Below are 20,866 nucleotides of genomic sequence, written 5' to 3'. Positions count from 1 at the left end.
TGGGCATGCTTTTTCACTTTTTTCCCGTCTCTTACTCACTGAAAATTGCTGTAAACGAGCATTCAAGTCCTAAATTTTGATGCTTTTGATAAACAAATCAAAATGCTTATGATTTTTCTCCCAGAAGATGCAGCTGGAATGATTCTTAAGCTACCATCTAATGCAGGATCAGTTATTTCTAAACTATTCTCAGTAGGTATTTGTATAGCCTGTTCTTAGCAACTATATTAATGGAGTGTCCATAGCCAACCAAAGCATTCTAGTCCAATGTTTAATTCTGTCCTACTGTCTCTAGTAGTGATGTAAAATCATTTAATGATTGCCTGTTCTAATTTATTTTTCTGGTAAGTGGACAGATAGCCGTAAGCAAAATTGTGCAGTGGGACGAAGAAGAAACAAGTCAGGAATCTGAATACATTTGTGAGAAGATGCACATTTGCAATCTAGCTGCTATTTAAATAGGTGAGGCCAGGAGTTATAACCTAATGCATAATTTAAGCTGAAGGGTTAATTCTGCCATCTGGAAGGGCACTGTGCAATCTATAAAGGGAACAAACAAAAGGAAATGAAGCAGAGGAATGGGATGAGTCAATGTAAAAACTATTCTGTCTCTGTACTGCAGAGATGCAGTTTTATAAAGGTGTAAGTGAAAGAATGTGACTAGGTTAACAAAAAAGAATAAACAGTAGGGAATCTATGTGACTTGATATATTTTTAGATCATAACGTTTTTTGCATATCACGCAGATGTGATATGTTTGACTATGCTTCTTGTCGAAGAGAAGACCTATCTGAGTGAAGTTCCCATGCATTCAATATCCTCTATTAAAATACTAAGAAATCTGGGTTTGGATATTTCTATTTCCAGTTGAGCAGATTGGTCAAAGAAACTGAATCTGGATCTGTTTTTTTAATGATGAGAGAGAAATGATACTGATGTTGGATAAACGGAGAGCAGGGGCATTTTCTTTATGTTGTCCTCACTGCTGAGGTTCAGCCTAGTAAGGAATTGGGGTACAGAGGAACCTGATTTATCCTTCGTACATCATACTAGAAAATCTAAAGCATAAAGCTAAGGGAAATTCTGCTTCAGGAAAAATAGGATTAAGAAAGGCTTTAATGGATCACTGGATAGGCCTTCAGATGTAATGGTGAAGATGTAGTAATCAGTGTCTTTCATTCACTTCTTCCACTACCCACAGGCCTATGTTAGGATTCAAATCTAGCTTCTCAGAAATGAACCATGTCTCTTAAATCTCTGTTCTTTAGGTATTTGAATGGTTTCCCTGGTTTGCAAGGCGTTTCCTAGAACCATGCAAGAAGGCTATGTCTGACATAAGTTTTGTGAACGCTTTATTAGCAGAAGAGATTGAAAGCCACAAGAAAAAAGGAAAAACAGAGGAAAATCAAGATTTTATTGATTTCTATTTGGATCAGATAGCCAAAGTGAGTATCTTTGCTTTCAACTCCTCTGTGGCTCCATTGCACATCTATGGATTTTAAGTGCTACTTTGATTATGATACTAATACCAATTAAGAAATATACAATTTATCCTTGTTTATAGGTGGATGAATTTTTAAAAAAGCTGAAACTGTTCTATAGCAGGAGGGGGAGGAGGAAATAATAATGTGAGAGGATTTACAGTAGATTTCCTATAACCAAGATAATAACAGATCTGCATATGATAAGATACAGCTATAAATGACTATTACGATGGGAATTCCAGTGAGAGTAGAAAGTAGGTAAGCTCATTAGCTTTGTCACTGCTGAAGAGCAAAACGTGCCTAAGGATGGGATAAATTTACAATTAAAAAATTAGAAAATCTTTTTATATTATTCAAAAAGCTTTATTTTCTAGTTCTCTTTTTTTTGTTGTTGTTTTTTGAATAGTATCAGTGTATATTCTTGTGACGCACTTCTTTTTCGTATGCCTTAACCTCATCTTTTTGATTCCTATCTGCAGACTAAAGGAGATGCTGATGCTACATATAATGAAGAAAATTTGACTCAGAGTATTTTCGACCTGATTCTGGCAGGCACAGAAACTGGAGCCACCACTTTACGTTGGGCATTGCTTTATATGGTGGTTTATCCAGATATTCAAGGTGAGTGCACCCAAACAACTCTGCAACTTTTTAGAAACTATAGAGGTTCAAATATTAATGGAGCTTGTTCAAAGAACGGTAGAGATGCTGATTAGTAGCTGATGAATCAGGTGAATTGCATCATGTGTCCATTTCTTGCTCTATCATTCCTAAGATAGAGGCTAGTCATTTTAGGCGTCCTTTTTGGGAGATCTAGTTTAATGGAGGGTGTGATTCATCTGATCAAATGGAGGACTCTACTCTAGGATAAGGTTAATGTCACCCTTGCCCCTCCACTAACAATATTGATTAGACGTCTACCAAACACAAAATGGGGTCTTTAGGTGACTAGTCAAGATGTAAACCACCTTCTCTGACCCATGACTGCTACTCTTCGATATGCTCCAGGTTCTTTGCAGCAGAAATAATTTCAGTGCAGTGGGAGGTTGTTCATGTGTGTTTATTCCATGAAACTTAAAACCTCAAATACCTATATATATATATATGTATGCACACAGATATAAAAAAGATTGGGCCGAGTAGCTGAAACTGTGTGCCTTTAACAGTGACATTCACAGACAAAAGATACAGGTTGGCAGAGTGAAAATAAGTGGAAAGGAAGAATCAGTGTGTGCAGAATACAAAACATTAAAAGGTATATAAGTCCCTCCAAAGGCCTCACCTTTGAGAGCCTTATCTAAGCTGGGGACCAGGTACATAAGGAGACTAGTAAGACGAAAGTGGTAGGAGAAGTAAGGAGAAAGGATCTCCCATTATTCTTACTCAACCACCCTTCAAAAACCTAAAATTTGAACCTGGATTACACATATCTAATGAATTTTCACATGATCTGTCTACCTCTCAGGTTATATAAGGATGATTGCAAGTTTCCTGGTGCATAGGGTCAGTCTAATTGCAGTGATAAAGGTTGTAGTATTAATCGAACAATTGCCATTTCAGCTCAGATTTTAAGCATAAAAATAGTGTCCTTGAGAAAAAATTCATTTGTAGAAATGTTTCCCCAGGCAAATAATTACAGAATAGTAATTACACCATCTGTAAACGACAAGCAAAATGTATGTGGTTCTGGGTGGAGAACAATTGCTGCTCAGTTACTAAAATGATCCCCGACTACATGACTAATATTTTATTTTCCAGTTTTCTCCCAGCATCTAATAATAAATAATAATGCAAGCCTTTTTATAATTTACCCCAAAGCAATATATGCAGCAGGAGCCTAAATGTTCTCATAAAAGGACTTTGTTTCCTACTGTTACTTTTAAAATATTGCTTAGATATGCAACGTAGAAACAAGTTCAATGTCCAGTTTTATCTCGATAACCTGCATGGGAATTTGAAGGGATTCTTATTTTTATAAAATAAATTTTAATTTATAAATTATTTTGTTGGGTGTTTTTAATTACTGTAAAAAGTAATAGGAAAAATGATGAATATAGAGTTTACAGATTGTTGTGTATTTAAAGATGAATATTTCTCATTAGAGAAAGTCCAGAAGGAGCTGGACACTGTTCTGGGTCCCTCCCATTTAATTTGCTACGAGGACAGAAAGAAGGTTCCCTATACAAATGCTGTAATTCATGAGATCCAGCGATACAGTAGTATTATCTTAATTGCCCTTCCCAGAGAGAGTGTGAAGGATACGGAGCTGCTGGGATTTCATATTCCAAAGGTACAAAGATATTTTTTATTTGAATATCTGATATCATTTTAAAATCTTGTAAAATTATTTAAATTTTTTTTTCTAACTACTGAAGCTACCTTAGCTAGTGATTCCCAAAGCACTGTTCTTTTTTCGTTTCTTTTGTTTTAATTGCTCATTTAGTTGGAAAGCATTAGTAATTAAGAACCACTGAAGCACTGACATTGATAGGTCTCTAGTATGAAGTTATGAAGAACTTACGAAGTTTCATCCAGAAAGCCTTTTGAAGGCTTTTCTGAACGGGGAGATGAACTCTTGCGTCCTCAAAGATATGACTGTCTCTAAAGCTGGCCTATTACAAGGAAATGTGCGCTTTGTCTTTATTAATGGTAGCTTCATAGATCATGATTTCTGCCAGTAGAGAACCTGGAAATGGTGACCGGAAATAAGCAAATCAATTTCCAGCAATCTCAGGTCTGTCCCGTGCCAAATGGGCTTATCAGCTTGTGAACAGGAGCAGTCCAAAAATGGAAAAAAAAAAAAGTTTTACTGCAAAACTTGGAAATTTGAAATTATTTTCATGTCACAAGGTTTCAGTTACAGTATCTTGCAAATGTAACAATAAAATAAAGTACTTTTGAGTTTTGTAACTGAAAGATACATTGGGGTTTATTTCTAAATCTTTTCCTATAATTGCTCTTCATATAGTTTCATTGTTATTCCTTTTTTTCTGGATCTGCTCAAAGCTGGTCTAGTGCTGCAGAAATTACAATGTAACAAAGCAGAAAAATTAAATTTTTATCCATGATATTCTGTAAGTCAACAGCTGAGTAAGTATTAAAAATACAGCAGCAAAAGGAAAAATAAAAACATCACATTTGAACAAGGTAAAAATAAAGCCATTTATTTTATTGAATTTATTGGTGGCAAATAATAAAGGAAAAGAAGAAATCATAACATTCTCAAAAGTTTAAACTTCTTATGAATGTTTGAAAGCTTGATCTCATTTTCAAAAATTAGACTTTAGTTAGCACTTTAAATTGTTTGCTCCTCTGTCGTTATGTGCTTATGTGATGAATATGAACAGTAAGACAGAACTGAAGTAGCTGCTCCTTCTTCCAGAACACCATAATTTTATCCAATATTGACTCTGTTCTGTTTGACCCTGAAAAATGGGAGACACCTCATCAGTTCAATCCAGGTCATTTTCTGGATGAAGATGGAAACTTTGTAAACAGAGAAGCATTCTTACCATTCTCAATAGGTAAGTGCACTTAACAGGGATTTATTTACTCCAGGTAGTAGTAATTTGAGACTCATTCATTCCTCGACACGAACTGGGGAAGAACCTGTAGGTATATAAATGCATTCCACTGTTCTAAAGATCTCCAAGAAGAAAAAAGTGCCATCTTTTGTGAAAAGGTAGGAAGAGAAGGAATGATACATAGAAAAATTTCTTTTAGAAGAGAGATCTAGTTATCAAAATAGTAGCAGCAAAATTCATAGTGCTAATAAGCCCATAAATGCAAACTCTGCAACCTTGGCGATCATTTCTAGTGTCCTGTCTGCATTCTGTAAATACAGATGAAAACTTTCAGAGCGGAAATACAAGCAGCCTTTCAGTTCTGAATCGTTATGTGACAAATTCAGTAATTATGGGAGAAAATGACAAAGTCTGCAGAAAGCAAGCATGCAAACAAAAAAACCTTAGCTATTTGAGAATAAATAGTGTTTCTTCTGAAGACTGCAATCAAGTTAGAAAGTGAGGTCTGATAGAAAACCTTAGCTGATTGCCTTTTTCTGTATTTTTACAGGGCACCGTGTATGCATGGGGGAGCAGCTGGCAAGGATGGAGCTCTTTATTTTCTTTTCCACCCTGTTACAAGCATTCAGGTTCATCCTGCCAGAAGGGGTGAAAGAAGTCAACACCAAATTTGTTTTTGGGAGCACCATGAGGCCAGCTCCGTACCAGTTCTGTGCCATTCCTCGATAGGCAACGGTTCTCCACAGATGCAGGGAGGACTTGCTCTGCAAGAGGATTGATGCATGTGAATCCCTCTTTGCGTATCTTAAAATTTTTGCTTTCCTTATCTCAACGTTAATGTCAGTCACTACCCTGACAGATGTTCTTCAAACAGTTGCATTCTGAGGAGTGTACCTACAAAAAGTTAATCTTTCATTCCTCTTTTCTGCTTTGAAAATCTTGGTAAAACTCTCATAATGCATAACAAATAAAGGCATGAAGGCAACAATTAGAACTGGGCCTTATTTATTGCTAACTGGGAACAGGATTAATGGAGAAAGAATTTAAAGCAAAGTCTACAAATTAGAAGTCTCTAGATTAAAGATTGGTGCGTTCTTTCTCATAAGCCACAGTTGCATTTGGGGAGATAGGCCTTTCAGTCTGTCCCAGGATATTAGTAGGTGGAGGAGTTTTTAAAAAAAAAAGAAAAAAGAAAAAAGAAAAGCTCTTAGGAGAAGCTTTCAAATTAGTCAGAAAATATCATCTGAGGTTCCTCATTTCCTCAGACTGATCAGGTTCATTGTTATGTAAGCTTGCTGTGCAACTCTGTCATTGCCACCTGGCAAGACGGTTCAGGGTTTCACCCACTGAAGTGGGTGGCATTTCAGCCCTTGGGATGAAATCCCAGGGAGTGTCGTCTTCAGGTCAGGTGCGGAGAGCATTTCATAATACCGGGAAGGAGCTGTGCACTGCAAGACAAGCGACAGCAGCAAGGAGACAAAGTGATGATAAATTGTTCTTTTTGTGGTCCCTGTGGTTGACAGCAATGTGAGAACATGTCTCTTTCATGACAGGTGGTCTATCTGGTGGTGTTTACCTCAAATCCTTCAATAATTTATTCAGTTTCATTTATTCTTTTCAGTTCTTTAATGGATTCTTTATCAGAGATAGCTGACTTAATACTAGTCAGTGTAAATTAGCCTATCACCACCAATAAGAGATTTGGCCCTATTGAAGACTTCTTGAAGCCCCTTGTGAGCATAGTGATTAAGTAACTGGCAAATGTGGAAATTCAACATTTCACTAGTTCAGTTACTGACAGTTAACAAGGAATTTTTGGGCAGCATTGGGAGTATGTTTTTCCTGTACGAGATACAAAGTGGGATACTGTATGCCCACATTTGAAGGCTTATTTTTATACACTGATTAAGCCAATAGTGCCTTCTGGAGGATTAAAGTTCTTATCATCTGTATTTGTTTTAGGCACCTCCTCAGATCTTGTATTCTAAAGAACCCCAATTTAACAGATAAAGGTGTGTGAAATCACTAATCTGCATACAAGATGTAACCGGGGTTGCCAGTTTCTTCCCCTTTATGGGTTGGTGCACCTCTTTTTGCTGCTGTGGGCTGGATGGCAGCACATCCAGATAGGTAGGAGATTGGTGTGAAGTCCTTCCTTGCTGGAACTGCAAACGTCTCCCCCTCAGTAACTCCACATAGGTAAGAGGGTGCCTCATTTGTATCCAGGTGGACATCAGGAAGAGAGTCAATAAAAGCAGCAGTTCCTTGCCTTTAGAACCAATGTTAAAATCACTTAATCCTAAAGTATAGCTGTCAGATACAACTGAAGAGCTGCTGCTGCCGGCTGCATCTATTTATTATAAAGAAAATGGTGCCTATGCAACCTCATTAATACATTTTCCATCAAATAAAGCAAGAAGAATCCCATGCCTTAGACTGTTCCTTTTATATGGTGAGAGAATGGTTCCAGGTACCATTTGTTAAGTGTCTACAGAGCTCAAAATAGGTGAGGTTTGAATCTGTCAGGTGTCAGCTAATATTTCTATCCCCACCTCTGCAACAGCTTGGTTCCCTCCAGAATCTCCTCTTTCTCCCTACAATTCTGTCTCGCCTCTCCTAGGTGTTCTGTTATCTCTACAGTCTGTACCACCCTTGCAACCTTCCCCATTTCTCCCCTATCCTAATTTGTCTGCTACTTGTTTTTGTCCTGGAGTGCCAGGCTCTCCCTTGACTACTCTTCTACCAGATGTCATTCAATTTCGTGAGCTGGTAGAGAGAGAATAAGGTCACTCTCACTGTCCTACATGGGCAAATAAAAGTTGCTAAAATTTTAGTTTTGAGCCCAGTCTCTAGATAAGCTATTGGGGTCCTTTAAGAATTAATGATTTTCTCTTTTCAGATTCTGTTTAATCCGCCTTGAATGTTTGAGCCTTAAGTATCTAAGCAGTTTACAAAATATTCCAAGGTATGTTGGACTGTAATCCTTACAGTGACACCCAATATGAGATAAAAACATAACTGCATACTCTTACACTGTAGTTATCTGTGATAAGTGCCTGCTCATACTCCTTAGGGAAAACTACATGTGTTAGATTAAATGCAAACATTTCCAAGTGTGAAATTCAGCTTTGAACATGCTTGGTATGCAAGCTGTAGGTGTTGTGGCTTTAAAGGAAGCTCTGCTCCCACTTTAGGAAGGAGAGAAGAGGGTGAAATGCCACTATTTCAGTTCTCTTCAGCCCTTTCCTAGGAATTAAGAAACAAATCAGGGAACAAACTAATCTAAAGGACAATCTTGGTTGTGCTGGGGCATTCCCTTTCAGTGCCACTTCCTTGGCTGTGTTTTTGCGTGCCTGCTGAAGGACAGCAGCCAATTGAAATTACTACAAAAAACATGCAGGCTTCACCTTTCCGCCTTCAGGAGCTGGGGCTATTTGCAGAAGGGCATGGAGCAGAGAGGGCCTAACAACCCAAGGTGACTGTACACACTCAGCTTTTCCTGTAAGTTTCCAGCTCCCCTGCTTTACCTGGGCTGAGAGGGCATGGAGTCCCCCACCAAGCAGAATTCAGAAGGTGCAGGGCTGAGGAGGAACAGACTAAGAAGGTACTGGCCATCCTATCCCCTGCAGACCATTCTACTCTCTTTGCTCTGCCTGTATCTTGTCTGTAGTAGCCACTTCAGATGTTCTTTCACTTGATCTGCCTTTCTGCTTTCAATTTTGGCTGCATTTGGCATCATTCTTTGCCTCAACGGCTGGTGTGAAATAAGCTTTCAGAGGACCAAGCACACTTTGTGGGTGCTGTAGTGAATCCGGATTAGGAATGAAGTACCTTGTGATATTTTTCAAATGCATATGAAATTGTCTTACATAATATATGAGATCTCTTTACTATTTTCCTTTGGAGGGAGCAGCTGTTAGCCAATTTCTGTGAACTTGGCAGAGAGCTTAACTTTTGACTTTATGCACAAAAAGACTTGTAAGAGAGGGAGAGCTCCTCTTTACCCTCTTCTGTCCCCGAATGTTGCTACCTGCTGGTTCAGTACTCTTCTATTCCATGTGCTTTCTTACCTTTGTATTTTCAGCTCCCCTGCACATCCCTCTATCCATTTCCTGTCCTCATACAATGTCCTCCAAATCATATAATTTTTTCTTTTGGATATCTTCTAGGCCCGTGCTGTTTGCTGTTGCTTCTTACACTTTCCTCACTGAAATCTCTACATTTATTCTTCTCTTCTCACATGCTTTTTTGGCAACATATATTTAACAGATGTTCCTCTTATCTTTCATCTTCTTTCTGTATCTCTCATATCCTCCTCCTGTTTTTTTTTCTTCCTACATTATGCAGTCCTTTGTCTTACTCTGTTCTATGCAGTTTCTTAAATTACATATAGAGTAGCCGTAGTTAGGTCCGTAACAGCACTGCTTTGTATATGTTAAGATAATAAGAAGATAACGACAATATGAATTGCAGCTGCTTCACTTTCACAAAGAGAAGGTACAGGGGAATAATGCCATAATTGCAGAAAGCAGCTTGAGTTTTTATTGTTACTACTAGGAATAAGAAAATATCATTTTGAAGGAGGTGATTGTCAGAAAACTTAAGAAAAAAGACAAAATAATGGACTGGTAACAGATATCAGCATGGGTAATTCCAGCTTCCTCCTTTGTCTCTCCCCATGCTTGTTCTCCCCTTAGAAGCACAGCAGAAACATTGTAGTTGCAGGACTCCTATTGAGACTGATAGAGTGTTCCCCAAATACTGCCAGATTCTTCCTTCTTTTTTTTCCCCAAACACATGGAATTTTTCCATAATTTTGTCATGAAAGAACAAGCTTATGTATTTCACAAGATACTAACATGTTTTGCGTCATTAGTTGTAGTTTGGCTGTGGGAAGTTGTTCCTAATAGCCGTGTGCGCTGCATTCATTTTATTGTAATAAGCCTCTGAGTATCATCATTTCAGCACAAGAAGCAGAAATTGCTCAGTCCTTGTTCCTTGATTTTCTGAATCTCAGCCCATGCTCCTGGGGCCTTCTGCCTGTCTGGTATTAGATCGAGTCCCTACTGCTGTTTGTTTCATCGTTTAGGAACTCTGTCATGTCGGGAGCATTTTGGTTGCTGGCTGGATTCTGTGAACAGGCTTGAAAAAGCTTTACTTGGGCATTACCAGAAAAGATCATCACTACTGATGAGTTACTCCATTTAATGCATATAGGGCAAAGATCTGTTCCATCCTAGAGAATACCCGAGGAATAATTAGTGGACCTCCCTATTTCTGGGTTTCAAATGTGGAATTCTCAGGGCAACAGAGGTAGTCCCCATGCACCAGTACAGGCTGGGGCTGACCTGCTGGAAAGCAGCTCTGCAGAGAAGGACCTGGGAGTTGTGGTGGACAAGTTAAGCATGAGCCAGCAATGTGCCCTTGTGGCCAAGAAAGCCAATGGCATCCCGGGCTGTGTTAGGAAGCGTGTTGCCAGCAGGTCAAGGGAGGTGATCCTTGGGGTGATCAGCCCTGGTGAGGCCTCACCTGGAGTACTGTGTCCAGGTCTGGGCTCCCCAGTACAAGAGAGACATGGAGCTCCTGGAGCGAGTCCAGTGGAGGGCTACTAAGATCATCAGGAGACTGTAGTTTCTCCTACTTTCCTCCTATGAGGAAAGGCTGAGAGAGCTGGGTCCCTTCAGCCTGGAGAGAGAAGCTTGAGGGGGAATCTGATCAATGTGTATCTGAAGGAAAGGTGCCAAGAAGATGGGACCAAACCCTTCTCAGTGGTGCCCAGCGACAGGACAAGAGGCAACGGGCACAAACTGAAACACAGGAAGTTCGGTCTGAACATGAGGAAAAACTTCTTTCCTGTGAGGGTGACTGAGCACTGGGACAGGTTGCCCAGAGAGGTGGTGGAGTCTCTATCCTTGGAGATATTCAAGAGCTGTCTGGACAGAGTCCTTGGCAATGTGCTCTAGGTGACCCTGCTGGAGCAGGGGGGTTGGACTAGGTGATCTCCAGAGGTCCCTTCCAACCTCAGCCATTCTGTGATTCTGTGAAAGTGGAGATCAAAGCTGGATACTATAATTTAAACTGGATTTTTATTACCTGCTGTAGCAATAGAAAAGGATATATTATTCTAGTTTTAATAGACCCATGCATAAATTATATCTGCTTAATTCTTTTGTATCTATTGATATCTGTTGTATCTATTACATCTATTTTTTATGTTTAGAAATTAACAGTATTGCCTCCAAAAAGAACCAACCCACTAGAAGCCCTGGATCGTAATGCAGTGGCAGAGCGGAGAGAAAGATGGGAGTCTGACTCGGCTCCTCATGGAAAGGGAAGAGGTGCTCAGTAAACGGAATATGAGACAAAAAGGATCCCACCAGGCTGCATGTGGAAGGGAACCCTCCGGGTACCCCTTTGACCAGCATAAAGAAGAAACACGGAGTGAGGCTGCAGGGCTGCCTTGGGGTGAGCCAAAGCCGCGGGGACGGGCTGCTGCCGCGCGGGTGGCTACCCCAGCCTGCGCTGCTGCAGAGAAGGGCAGTGCGGTGCTGCAAGGCCGGCGGCTGCCTCAGGTGGTGCCGAGGAAGCCATTTTAGGAACCGGGAGCTGCCATCTTGAGCATGCGAGGTGGAAGGTGGCCGGGCTGCGAGCCCTGACAGGGCAGCAGCGGCAGGGAGATCTGGCAAAAGAAAAAAAGAAAAAGCATCTGGACCAAAGCCTTGGGAGACAACCTGAGGGCAAGGCGGGCAGCTTGCTTGCTGTGTAACAGCTATCGCAACGCTGTCAGCAGTCCTTCGGGGAGGACTGCGTGCCCCTTGCGACAGAGCAGCTCCACGCAACGGCCGCCCCACGCAGGCAGCGGAGGAGAGCTGGGCTGGGCCGTGTCACTTCGCACCCGCTCCCTCCTCCAGCTCTGCTGTGACTACGTGTGCTGACCTGCTTTCTGCATGACTCCTTTGCTTGCCCTTTTATTTCTCCCGACTGCTCCTCCCTCCCTGTGGCCAGCTACAGGCCCTCCGTTTTAAACTGGGGAAATAGGACACGACTGGTGCCCAGGGAAGGCCTCGGCCTCACGGAGGGAAGAGGGCCAAAGTCTGGAAGAGACAGGAAATTTCCTTCCTGCAGGAAATCATCACCAGGAAAAAGTTTTTGAAGGTTTTAAAGCCAGGGCTGCAGGTGAGGCAGAAGGAGAAACCTTCACCCCAGGGCAGGGTCTGAAGGCTTTTGCCTTCTCTGGGCTGCTGCTGGGAGCAGGCTGAGGCTGAGAAAGGGGAGAGAGAGGTGCCTTTCCGTGAGCATGCGTGGTCTGAAAGTGGCTGGGAGATGGTGCGGTGCTGTGCTGAGATGTCGGGGAGCAGCGTTACAGCCCTGGGCTCCGGGGGAGAGCCATGCCCTGGACGGCCAGGGCGCCCTGCCATCGCCTAGGCTGGGGTCGGCGCTGGAGCCCCTAGAGCAGCCCAGCCTTTCAGGGCTTGCGAGATGGACCTACGCCAGGTTTTACCCACTCCATCTTTTGTGAATGGGAGGAGGGAAGGACCGTGGCCGCGTGTCTCCAGAGCCGCTTGCATCAGGGAGGGGAAGGTTTCTTTAAGGTTGTCTGAAGCAAGAGATGCCCTTGCTGATGAGTGGGACGTTTCTTGCACTCGTTGCTGGAAAGCGTGGGCGTGCTGCTCCTTTAGGGCACGAGAGACAGCACCGTTTCCTTTCAGGATTGTCTGTGAGTTATAAAGCTGATCTTGCAAATTTGTTACATGAACCCCATGGAGCCATTGCCTCTGTGGACAAAAATCCAAATGCATTTATGAGCTCTCTCTACCAGTGCGATGTGCCTCAGGGCTGACTCTCAAATGCTCTTTGCAAATAGCGTTGACTAGTCCCAGGTGTGTTCCTTCAGCATCTACCAGAATAAATCTGTTACTTCAGCAAGGGCTGATTCAACTACAGCCTTGGGGTGATGCCTGCCAGCATTAACAATACCCTTAACAACACTTTAACTTCCCCATGGAAGGATTCGCTGGAGAAACGGCTTTTCCTGTTGAGGAAAATCGTTCAGATGGAAAAAGCTTGAATACTTAAAACACCGCAGAGGGAACTGTATTGATGCCAACTGAAAAATTCTGAGAAACAGGTGGATTTGAAGTAGATTTTGTAAAATTACACTGGATATAGGGCAGGTAAAATAACCCATCAGAATCTTTTTTTAAAGAGTAAAATTTCTCCCCTGTTGAGGGGAAAGAGACGGTGAAATGAGAATTGAATGCCTTGAAAAATAAGCTGTGAGGCTTATTCAAATTGATTTCGCTTTTTCTGTAAACAAGCAAACGCCATGTGATTTCTCTTGTTCTGATAACAGGCATGTAAACTCCCCTGCCAACAGATTTATACTTCTTGCATGTGTTGAGGCTTGGCAAAGTGCTTTGCTACCTACTGCATTCATTCTCGAGTTGCGAGGCAGGGCACGTTCATGTCCTGACTGTTTTTTCACTCCTGATGAAGGGGCCTTTATTTCTGGTTGCAGCTCAGGTTTCCTAATAGGTTTTTCCTGCACTTTTTCTTCATGTGTTTCTTGCTAGATGTGCAACTGCCTGCTCTGTATATACTTTATTCATCTGGCAAGCTTTCTGGCAATTGGTTAAAATATCCTTTACAGCATTGACTTTTACGTCAAGATTGAAAGTGGAAAATTAGTGGAGGCAAGCAAAATCCTCAGTGAAGTTACTATTGCAAATAAGTTTTAAAAATGAGATCAAATATTAATATACTTATGGTTTGAGTTAAATTTGAAAGCTTAACAACTTTTGCATTGTGTATCGAGCATTAGACACTCGTATCTATTTTATGATAAATTTAGGCTTTTTACTTTGATCGCACTTGCCATTACCTTTGATCAGTGGCTCTACTGGATATAAAGGGAATATATATACTAAACATTTTTAAAAGTCCAAGATTTACTATCCACTTACAATTGCATGCTTAGTTTGTAGCTGTGGCTATTGCTTTTCTAAAAGCATTCATGAAGAATTTGTAGGAGCACACACATCTACAATTGTTTCGGAAAACTACCTGGAAAATTTGCATGTGGATATGTGTATCTACATTACCTGGAAAATCTGGACTAGAGTTTAATAAGATTCCAGCCCTACAAATCCTGTGATCCATATTTGATAAATATAATCTGAGTGAGAAGGAGAAGCATATACATTGATTAAACATGCTTCAACGTGAAAATGTAATGAGCAGACGGAAAAGGAGTGGTTGATAATGAGGAGGGAGGGAATGGGGCGGGAATAAATAATTACATGAAGTTTAAACTCTCACGAAAAAACTAGTTAAGCAACCAGCCTTAACAGCTTCAATAGACTGTTTTCAATAAAGACAAGCTGGTAAAAGCAGCAGTTAAAATGTTGACAATAAGTCATGTTCTTATAGCTTTTGTTGTATTTCTTTTGAGTACGCAGTTTTTTAAATTGCAACAAGCACGGAGACGACTTCCTCCTGGACCAATCCCTCTCCCAATTCTTGGAACGTTGCTACAGCTGAACTTTCAATTTAATCGTGATCTCCTCATGAAGGTATTTATTTTCAGAGACTCCTAATTGGTTAACAATCTTGTAATTTCCCATTTCTCACATTATTTGCTGTGTGAAAACATCCTCTCCCAATAACTGTTAATTGGCCACTGTGAAACTGCACTCATTTCGTTTTGGAACTGCTAATTTGGATGACAAAATAAGAGAAATTATTTGCAGCATAGAGTAGTTTTCCAGGGTAAAGAAACTTGTATTGAAAGCACTGAATATGTGAAAATCAATCTGATGCTTAAACCCATCAAATTTTAATGCTGAATTTGACAAATTTGTGTGAAACGTAATATTTGTTAGGATTAAATACCTTTAGGGATAATGTGTCAGGTTTGCAGAGAGGGAGAAGAAATATAATTTAAAGAAAAACTTTCACAGCATGGATTTTTAAGTTTCAGAGCACTGGCTCTTTCTCATTTGATCAGTAAACAGATACTTAAGATATGCTGTATGTGTATATGCTTGTTGTATTGTCAGAATTAAAAAAACCCACAAATCTTTTGTAACTTGTTTTTTGAGGAGTATTTCTGCTTACAAGGCCATCCTTATCTGATTCTGTTGGCTGTCACACTGCTTTCATAATTCTCAATAGATAACCTCACGGTCACGTCTGTCTTTGCCATTTGGACAAAGCACACCAGTTGTTGAGACCATGCCACAGCTTTTGATAGAAATTAAAACTGCCTTGTGAAACAAAATGGTCTTGCTCAAGTTCCAGTTTTTAAATATGCAATGTGTGTGTGGGGGGGGCAGGGGGCAGAATGTGACTGGCCCAGTCTTTACAAGCTAGTTATGATGATGCCAGTATCTTAGAAAATGTGCTAATACTGAAGAGGCCAGAGTATTTAGAAGTTAAATAACTGACAGGTTTTGTGAAGGAGGTGCCATTTGGTCATTTTTCTGATGTTTCCGTCTTCCTTTTGTGTCACTCCAGCAGTACAAATGATAGAAACTTTCTTGAAACAGACGATTAAAACTTTCTTGGCGTAGAAGATACACTGGATCACACAAAGTGAAGAGAGGCCTGGAAGCGGAGATGATGGGCTTGTTATGAACTGAGCCTTGGCTTGTATAAAGTAATAAAAGCTACCTGATGTTTGCTGGCGTAGATTTGTGGCTGCGAAAAGCTGGAATACAAAGCTGTTCCAACACTGAACACAGGAAAAGACATTCATTCTTTCTCACAGGTAATTGTAGTCTAATGGAAAAGATGGGGAACATCATTCCAAGGTTGGGCTGGTCCCGTAATCAGTGTAGAAACCGGTTCATCCTCTGTTTCTTTAAGGCATGTGGGATTTAATCTGTGCTTTTCTGGTTTCTCTCCCATCTATAGCTGGCAAAAATTCATGGCAACGTGTTCACCTTATGGTTTGGATGGGCCTCAGTGATCATACTGAATGGATTTCAAGCAGTTAAGGATGGTATGACTATGCACCCTGAAGATGTTTCTGGGAGGCTAGTGTCTCCTTTCTTCAGAGCAATGGCCAAAGGAAAAGGTGAGATTTTCCTGCCATAAATATTGCACAGAAGCTTTGTCTTGGCAGTTTACAACTCCTCCGTAGCTTATAAGCACTTTACAGGATTTGTCTATGAGAAATGACTGCTAGGTGAACTGCAAAGTAGGGAGGGGTGAAACAGCCTTTGGATCATAATAGCAGGAACGGACCAGTAAAGGAAAAAAGATCCATAATGCTTTGTGTGAAATATTCACTGGGGCAAACTCAGAAGTGATGAGGCAGTGGTAGCTTGGGCTACAGAGAAGTGGAGGAAGAGCAGGAAACAACTTGTCCTAGACTCGCTGCTTCCCACCACTATAATTTCAAATGAAGAGTGAGCTTGGTGGTGGGAACTTCCTGTTCCTTTCCCTTCATTATAAAAATGTCTTACTCTCACAAGTTGCATCCTGAGGTTTAGTACGCTTTTGCTTCAACCTTTCTGCAGGTTTCTGCAGGTTTCCCCGCTCATACTGGAAATTCCCAAGCTTCTGATTCTCTTCTTTCCTAAGTTATCATCTCAGACAGCTTATCAGGACTGTAGTTAGCCTGGCTGACTGATAGACTAACCTGCATTAGCTGAGCTGAGAGACCATTTTCAGACTGCCAAACGTCATGCTCAAAGATTTGCATGTAGCCCTAGCAGCCTGTGACTGCTGGTGATGGAGGCTCACTGGCTGCTTCATTCACCATGTGATTTCTGCAGGTGTACTTAGTATGACAATAGAGAAAAATGTTTTTCGGGTAACTTCTACCCTGATCAAGATCAATGGCTGGAGAAGTGAATTCTGGGTCTTCTAACTTCTTTCACTGTTTGCTGTTATTCACGAAGACTGTAGCCACCTCACTGGTCTGAATTTTTCCTCTTTTGCACAAAAGAAAAGCTTATTATAAGCATAGATGTCAGGATATGAGTTTGCTTGTGATAGTACCTGAAGTAATTGTAACACCTACATTGAGATTTCCAAATAAATGCAATTATGAGAGTCTTGCAAAACCTTTCCTGACAGGCTTGTATGTCTCCACTTGCAGTAATCCTTTGATATTTAGGAGTGGGAATGTTTCTTGGGGTGAGAGAGTGCCTTAGCTAGCTATATTATTGAAAACCATTCAGAAAATGAAGAAGTAAATATACAGAAATGTTGCCCATTATTGCTATTACAGCATGTGAAGCTTACAAATTGCCATAACTATGTAATTGAGGACAGAGATCAATCGAGCCTAGGCTTCTGTCCCAAGCACAGGCAGTCCATTCTGTGGACTTGCATGTATTGAACCTCATTATTCATGGACATCCCTTGGTCCTTCACAGTCACCCCACAGCTTCATTTTACGCCTTGTTGATGGTTTATGAGGGGACGGGATCTGGACTAGGATGGGATTGCCCCAGTATGACTTGAAATTTGGCACTGGGTCCAAGGATCTGTTTCCGATATAGTACTCTGCCCTATCATGTGATACTACCTCAATCTAAGGTAGTGTCTGGTGGTGCTGAAGAGGGAGAGGTCTGGCTCCATCAAACCCTGACGCTTGAACGTTTTTACAGCTGAGTAAAACTGAATTTTTAAAGCACATTAAATGCCTACGTTAAAGTAGTGTTCTTTAATAAATTAAGCAAAAAAGTAAAAAATGAAGAAGTAAAAGATATGAACGCATACATTATGAAACAATTTTTATTTTATTTGGAACCTCAGCTTTATTTAGGGAAATGCAGTTCCTTAAATATTTCTAATTTGAATTTGTTTTGCTTCAGCCACTGGTTCTTATACTACATTAAAGATCCTGTTAATACATGATTTTTTTCCCGATGAAGATATCTGTTACAAAGCCCAAGCACCAAACTTTTCTACCCAATGAACTGTCAGGAGAACTCTTTCCCCTTTTTCCCTTTACAAAAATCATTATCCTGGTCAGGTGTGCTCCAAATGTAGAAGACAGCATCTACAGAAGCTGCTCTTGAACTTTTTGGGATAAGTGGTTGTCCTGGCTCTTCTTTAGTCCTGCTAGTCGTCTTTTTACATAGTTCAATTTGTCCCTTTCTGCCCTGCCAACACACTTGCAGCACCTGCCGCACTGTTCCTGTTCCTCTATGTCTTTGTCTTCATAGACAATGCAATAGTTCTGTTGTAATTCGTGCTTTATTAAATCTTTTAACATAGTCTCTCTCTATAGTAAGTATTAGCGTGATAAAGAGCTCTTTACTGAATGGCCTCAGGGATTATGTTGGCAACTGGTCACACCTGGAAGCAGCAGAGAAGGTTTGCACTGAGGACTCTACGCAACTTGGGTCTGGGGAAAAGAGGCCTGGAGCATCGAGTTCAAGAAGCAGCCCGCTACCTGGTAGAATTCTTAGCATAGTGTTACCTTTCATACTCGCAAAATATAGATGTTTTTCTATCGTTAGCCTGATGTCTTTAGTGTATGAACTTCTCCTGTTCTGAAATCAAGGGCATGGATACAATATTAGTGCTGATGAATTAAATCTTATAACACCGTTTGCATGGACTCCATAGAGCAGCAACTAGAGTCTTTTCTTCATTGCAGCATTTTACCCTGGTCAACTCAGTTAGGGGTAACTGAGTTAGGTTATCCAATGCTGATCATTATGCAAAGGCACAGTAAATCAGGATGTGCTGTGGCTAGCATTGTGTCGGTTAAAAGTGATTAAATCCAGTCCAGTCCCATCCCCTATCTTAAGAACTGGGAGAGAAGGAAATGTGACCACATGTGCAGGAAGAAATCTCCTGCAACCTAGAACAATAAGTTGATAATCAGAACTGTGCCTTGAGTGTTGGACAATTGTATCAGTGCATATGTAAACACAGTCATAAACACAGTTACTTTATTTTAGAGTGATAAAATAGTTTTCTTGGGATTAGTGTTTCAAGTAATTGCTTTAAAATTAGTTATTATATTATTGGCACAATTAGCTGAAAGTAACTTGTGACATTTTATCTTACTGGAGGTTCTACCCCCATTTCTAGCCTCATCAGACAAAATGTAGTAGCCTTGCATGTATGTATATTCTTGCTGAATAAAATTGCCTCTTGTCCCATGGCTCTGTCTTCAGATTCCCTTCAGCCACTGTGTTTTCAGCCATGAATCTGAAGGAAGAGCCCTGAGTCAAGAGGTAACTTTATTCAAAATGATTCAAGATCAATTTTGAATTTTCCAGATGGCAAATTTGCATAGAATTATTATTTTTTCTTACCTCTAAACGTGCTCTATCAAAGTACAATATATTTTACATGTCTGGAGTTTTTTTAGGGTGCCGCTCATTGCTGGGGTTATAGCATTGCACCATCTTTGTGAAGAATCTGTTTGATACTACAGGTTTCTAAGAAGGTTGCTTCATCTCTGTGAAATGCAATGCTTTTATATTTAAAGCACTTTGAGTAACCTGTAATATCGTCTCATTTCACTACAGCAGAATAGGACACTTTAAGAGTGACTGTTTATTATTATGGTTGCGGAGAAACCTTTGGATCCTTCTTTCCCTCTCTTTCATTCCGTCTCAAATGTAATTAGTGCTGTCGTTTCTGGCCATCGCTCCTCCAGTGAGGATGAAACCTTCCATGAGCTGATTAAAGCCACAGAGTGTATATTCAAATTTGGAGGCAGCTTTATACATCACGTAAGTAAATAACCTGTAGTCCTTTTTCTGAATAAGATCGAAAGTGAGAAAGGCAGATTCAAGAAGTAGCTGTTAGGCAAAACAGTTTTAGAATTAGTGAGTCATGTCCCATGCAGCTTTATTGAGCACTGCACTATTTCAAAGTGTGTTGGCAATGTGCCTACATAGCAGCCTTTGTCATTAGTGTCCATTGTCTGGCATTTCAGCACCATGATAAGGCGATTTACTTCTAAGTCTTTGCAGCAAGGCACAAGCCTATGGACTGCTTCTGGGTCATGTTTGTTACTCAGTTCCTCAACCCCTGTCTGCAACAGATGCCTGCCTTGGGCATCAAGATAATGTTAGGTCTAAAAGCGTGATTTACAGTGCCAAGTTTAGATATTAGGTTTCATACACAATCATCAGAGAGAAGATTGGTTCAAATACATAAGTGTTGTGCCTGTGCCTACCTATCTCTAGTTCTTTGATAGTAAATGGAGACTTGAAGACTCCTCAAAGAAATTCTACTCCTCCCTGTGTGAGGAGCAGCCTAGAGGCAGGCAACAGCAGATAGGAAATGCCAAGTCCAGCAAATATCTGTGTAGCCTTGACATTAGAAATAATCAGTGTTTTTCTGAGAGTCAAAGATCTGACAACAGAAGAGGCTTGCTTTGCATAGCAGTATAATGGCTTGAATAGTTGCCCAGGAGTTCTGGTTCTGGCCCTAGCTTCTAACGTTGTTCATACATCTTATTTGGCAGCTTCTTAATGCAAAATCATAGCGATCCTTGAAATGCAGAGATCCTCCCGCTTTCCAGGGAGCATTGTTTTCACTGAGTTAAGATCAGGTTTCCTTTTGCTCTCTTTGGACCTAGAAGCTCTGTGTGGTGGTGGCAGATGAGATCTGCTTTTGGGATGGAGTATGTACCTCCTTTCCCTCTCTCCTTCCCATCCTAGCTTTGTTCTAGGCAACTGAATAAAATGTTCTTCTGGGAAATGGGAACGGTGGATTCAAACCATCTCAGAAAGAGGGGGAAAATTGTACCACTCCCTAGATGCAAAGGTGTTTCTCAGTATTATCCAAAAGGTGAGCTTCGCTATTGTCAGCGTCCCCAGGTTATAACTGGATTCGATGCTGTCGGGCATTGAATGAGAGAACCCCGTGGACTGT

The 20,866-nt window shown here is 40.8% G+C and overlaps 1 protein-coding gene and 1 pseudogene across 8 annotated transcripts in view; both read left to right on the top strand.

The window, feature by feature from the left end:
• LOC104148836 (cytochrome P450 2J4) overlaps positions 1-14,544 on the top strand; it is a 26,469-nt gene extending 11,925 nt beyond the window's left edge. For 6 of the 8 annotated variants that reach the window (XM_068954085.1, XM_068954084.1, XM_068954079.1 and 3 more), the window contains 5 exons: positions 1,269-1,445; positions 1,964-2,105; positions 3,587-3,774; positions 4,867-5,008; positions 5,559-5,996. In XM_068954085.1, the coding sequence (XP_068810186.1) occupies positions 1,269-1,445; positions 1,964-2,105; positions 3,587-3,774; positions 4,867-5,008; positions 5,559-5,737 (828 nt within the window). In that variant the 3' untranslated portion in view covers positions 5,738-5,996. Of the gene's footprint in view, positions 1-1,268; positions 1,446-1,963; positions 2,106-3,586; positions 3,775-4,866; positions 5,009-5,558; positions 5,997-7,907; positions 7,974-11,228; positions 11,474-14,459 lie in introns of those variants that run through there. The other 2 variants (XR_011142781.1, XR_011142782.1) reach the window with 2 other exon arrangements.
• LOC104148835 (cytochrome P450 2J2-like) overlaps positions 14,379-20,866 on the top strand; it is an 18,834-nt pseudogene continuing 12,346 nt past the window's right edge.

The sequence above is a fragment of the Struthio camelus genome, chromosome 9 (genome assembly GCF_040807025.1).
Source record: "Struthio camelus isolate bStrCam1 chromosome 9, bStrCam1.hap1, whole genome shotgun sequence".
Taxonomy (NCBI): domain Eukaryota; kingdom Metazoa; phylum Chordata; class Aves; order Struthioniformes; family Struthionidae; genus Struthio; species Struthio camelus.
Note: the sequence above shows the minus strand (reverse complement) of the source record. Positions and strands in the feature narration are given on the sequence as shown.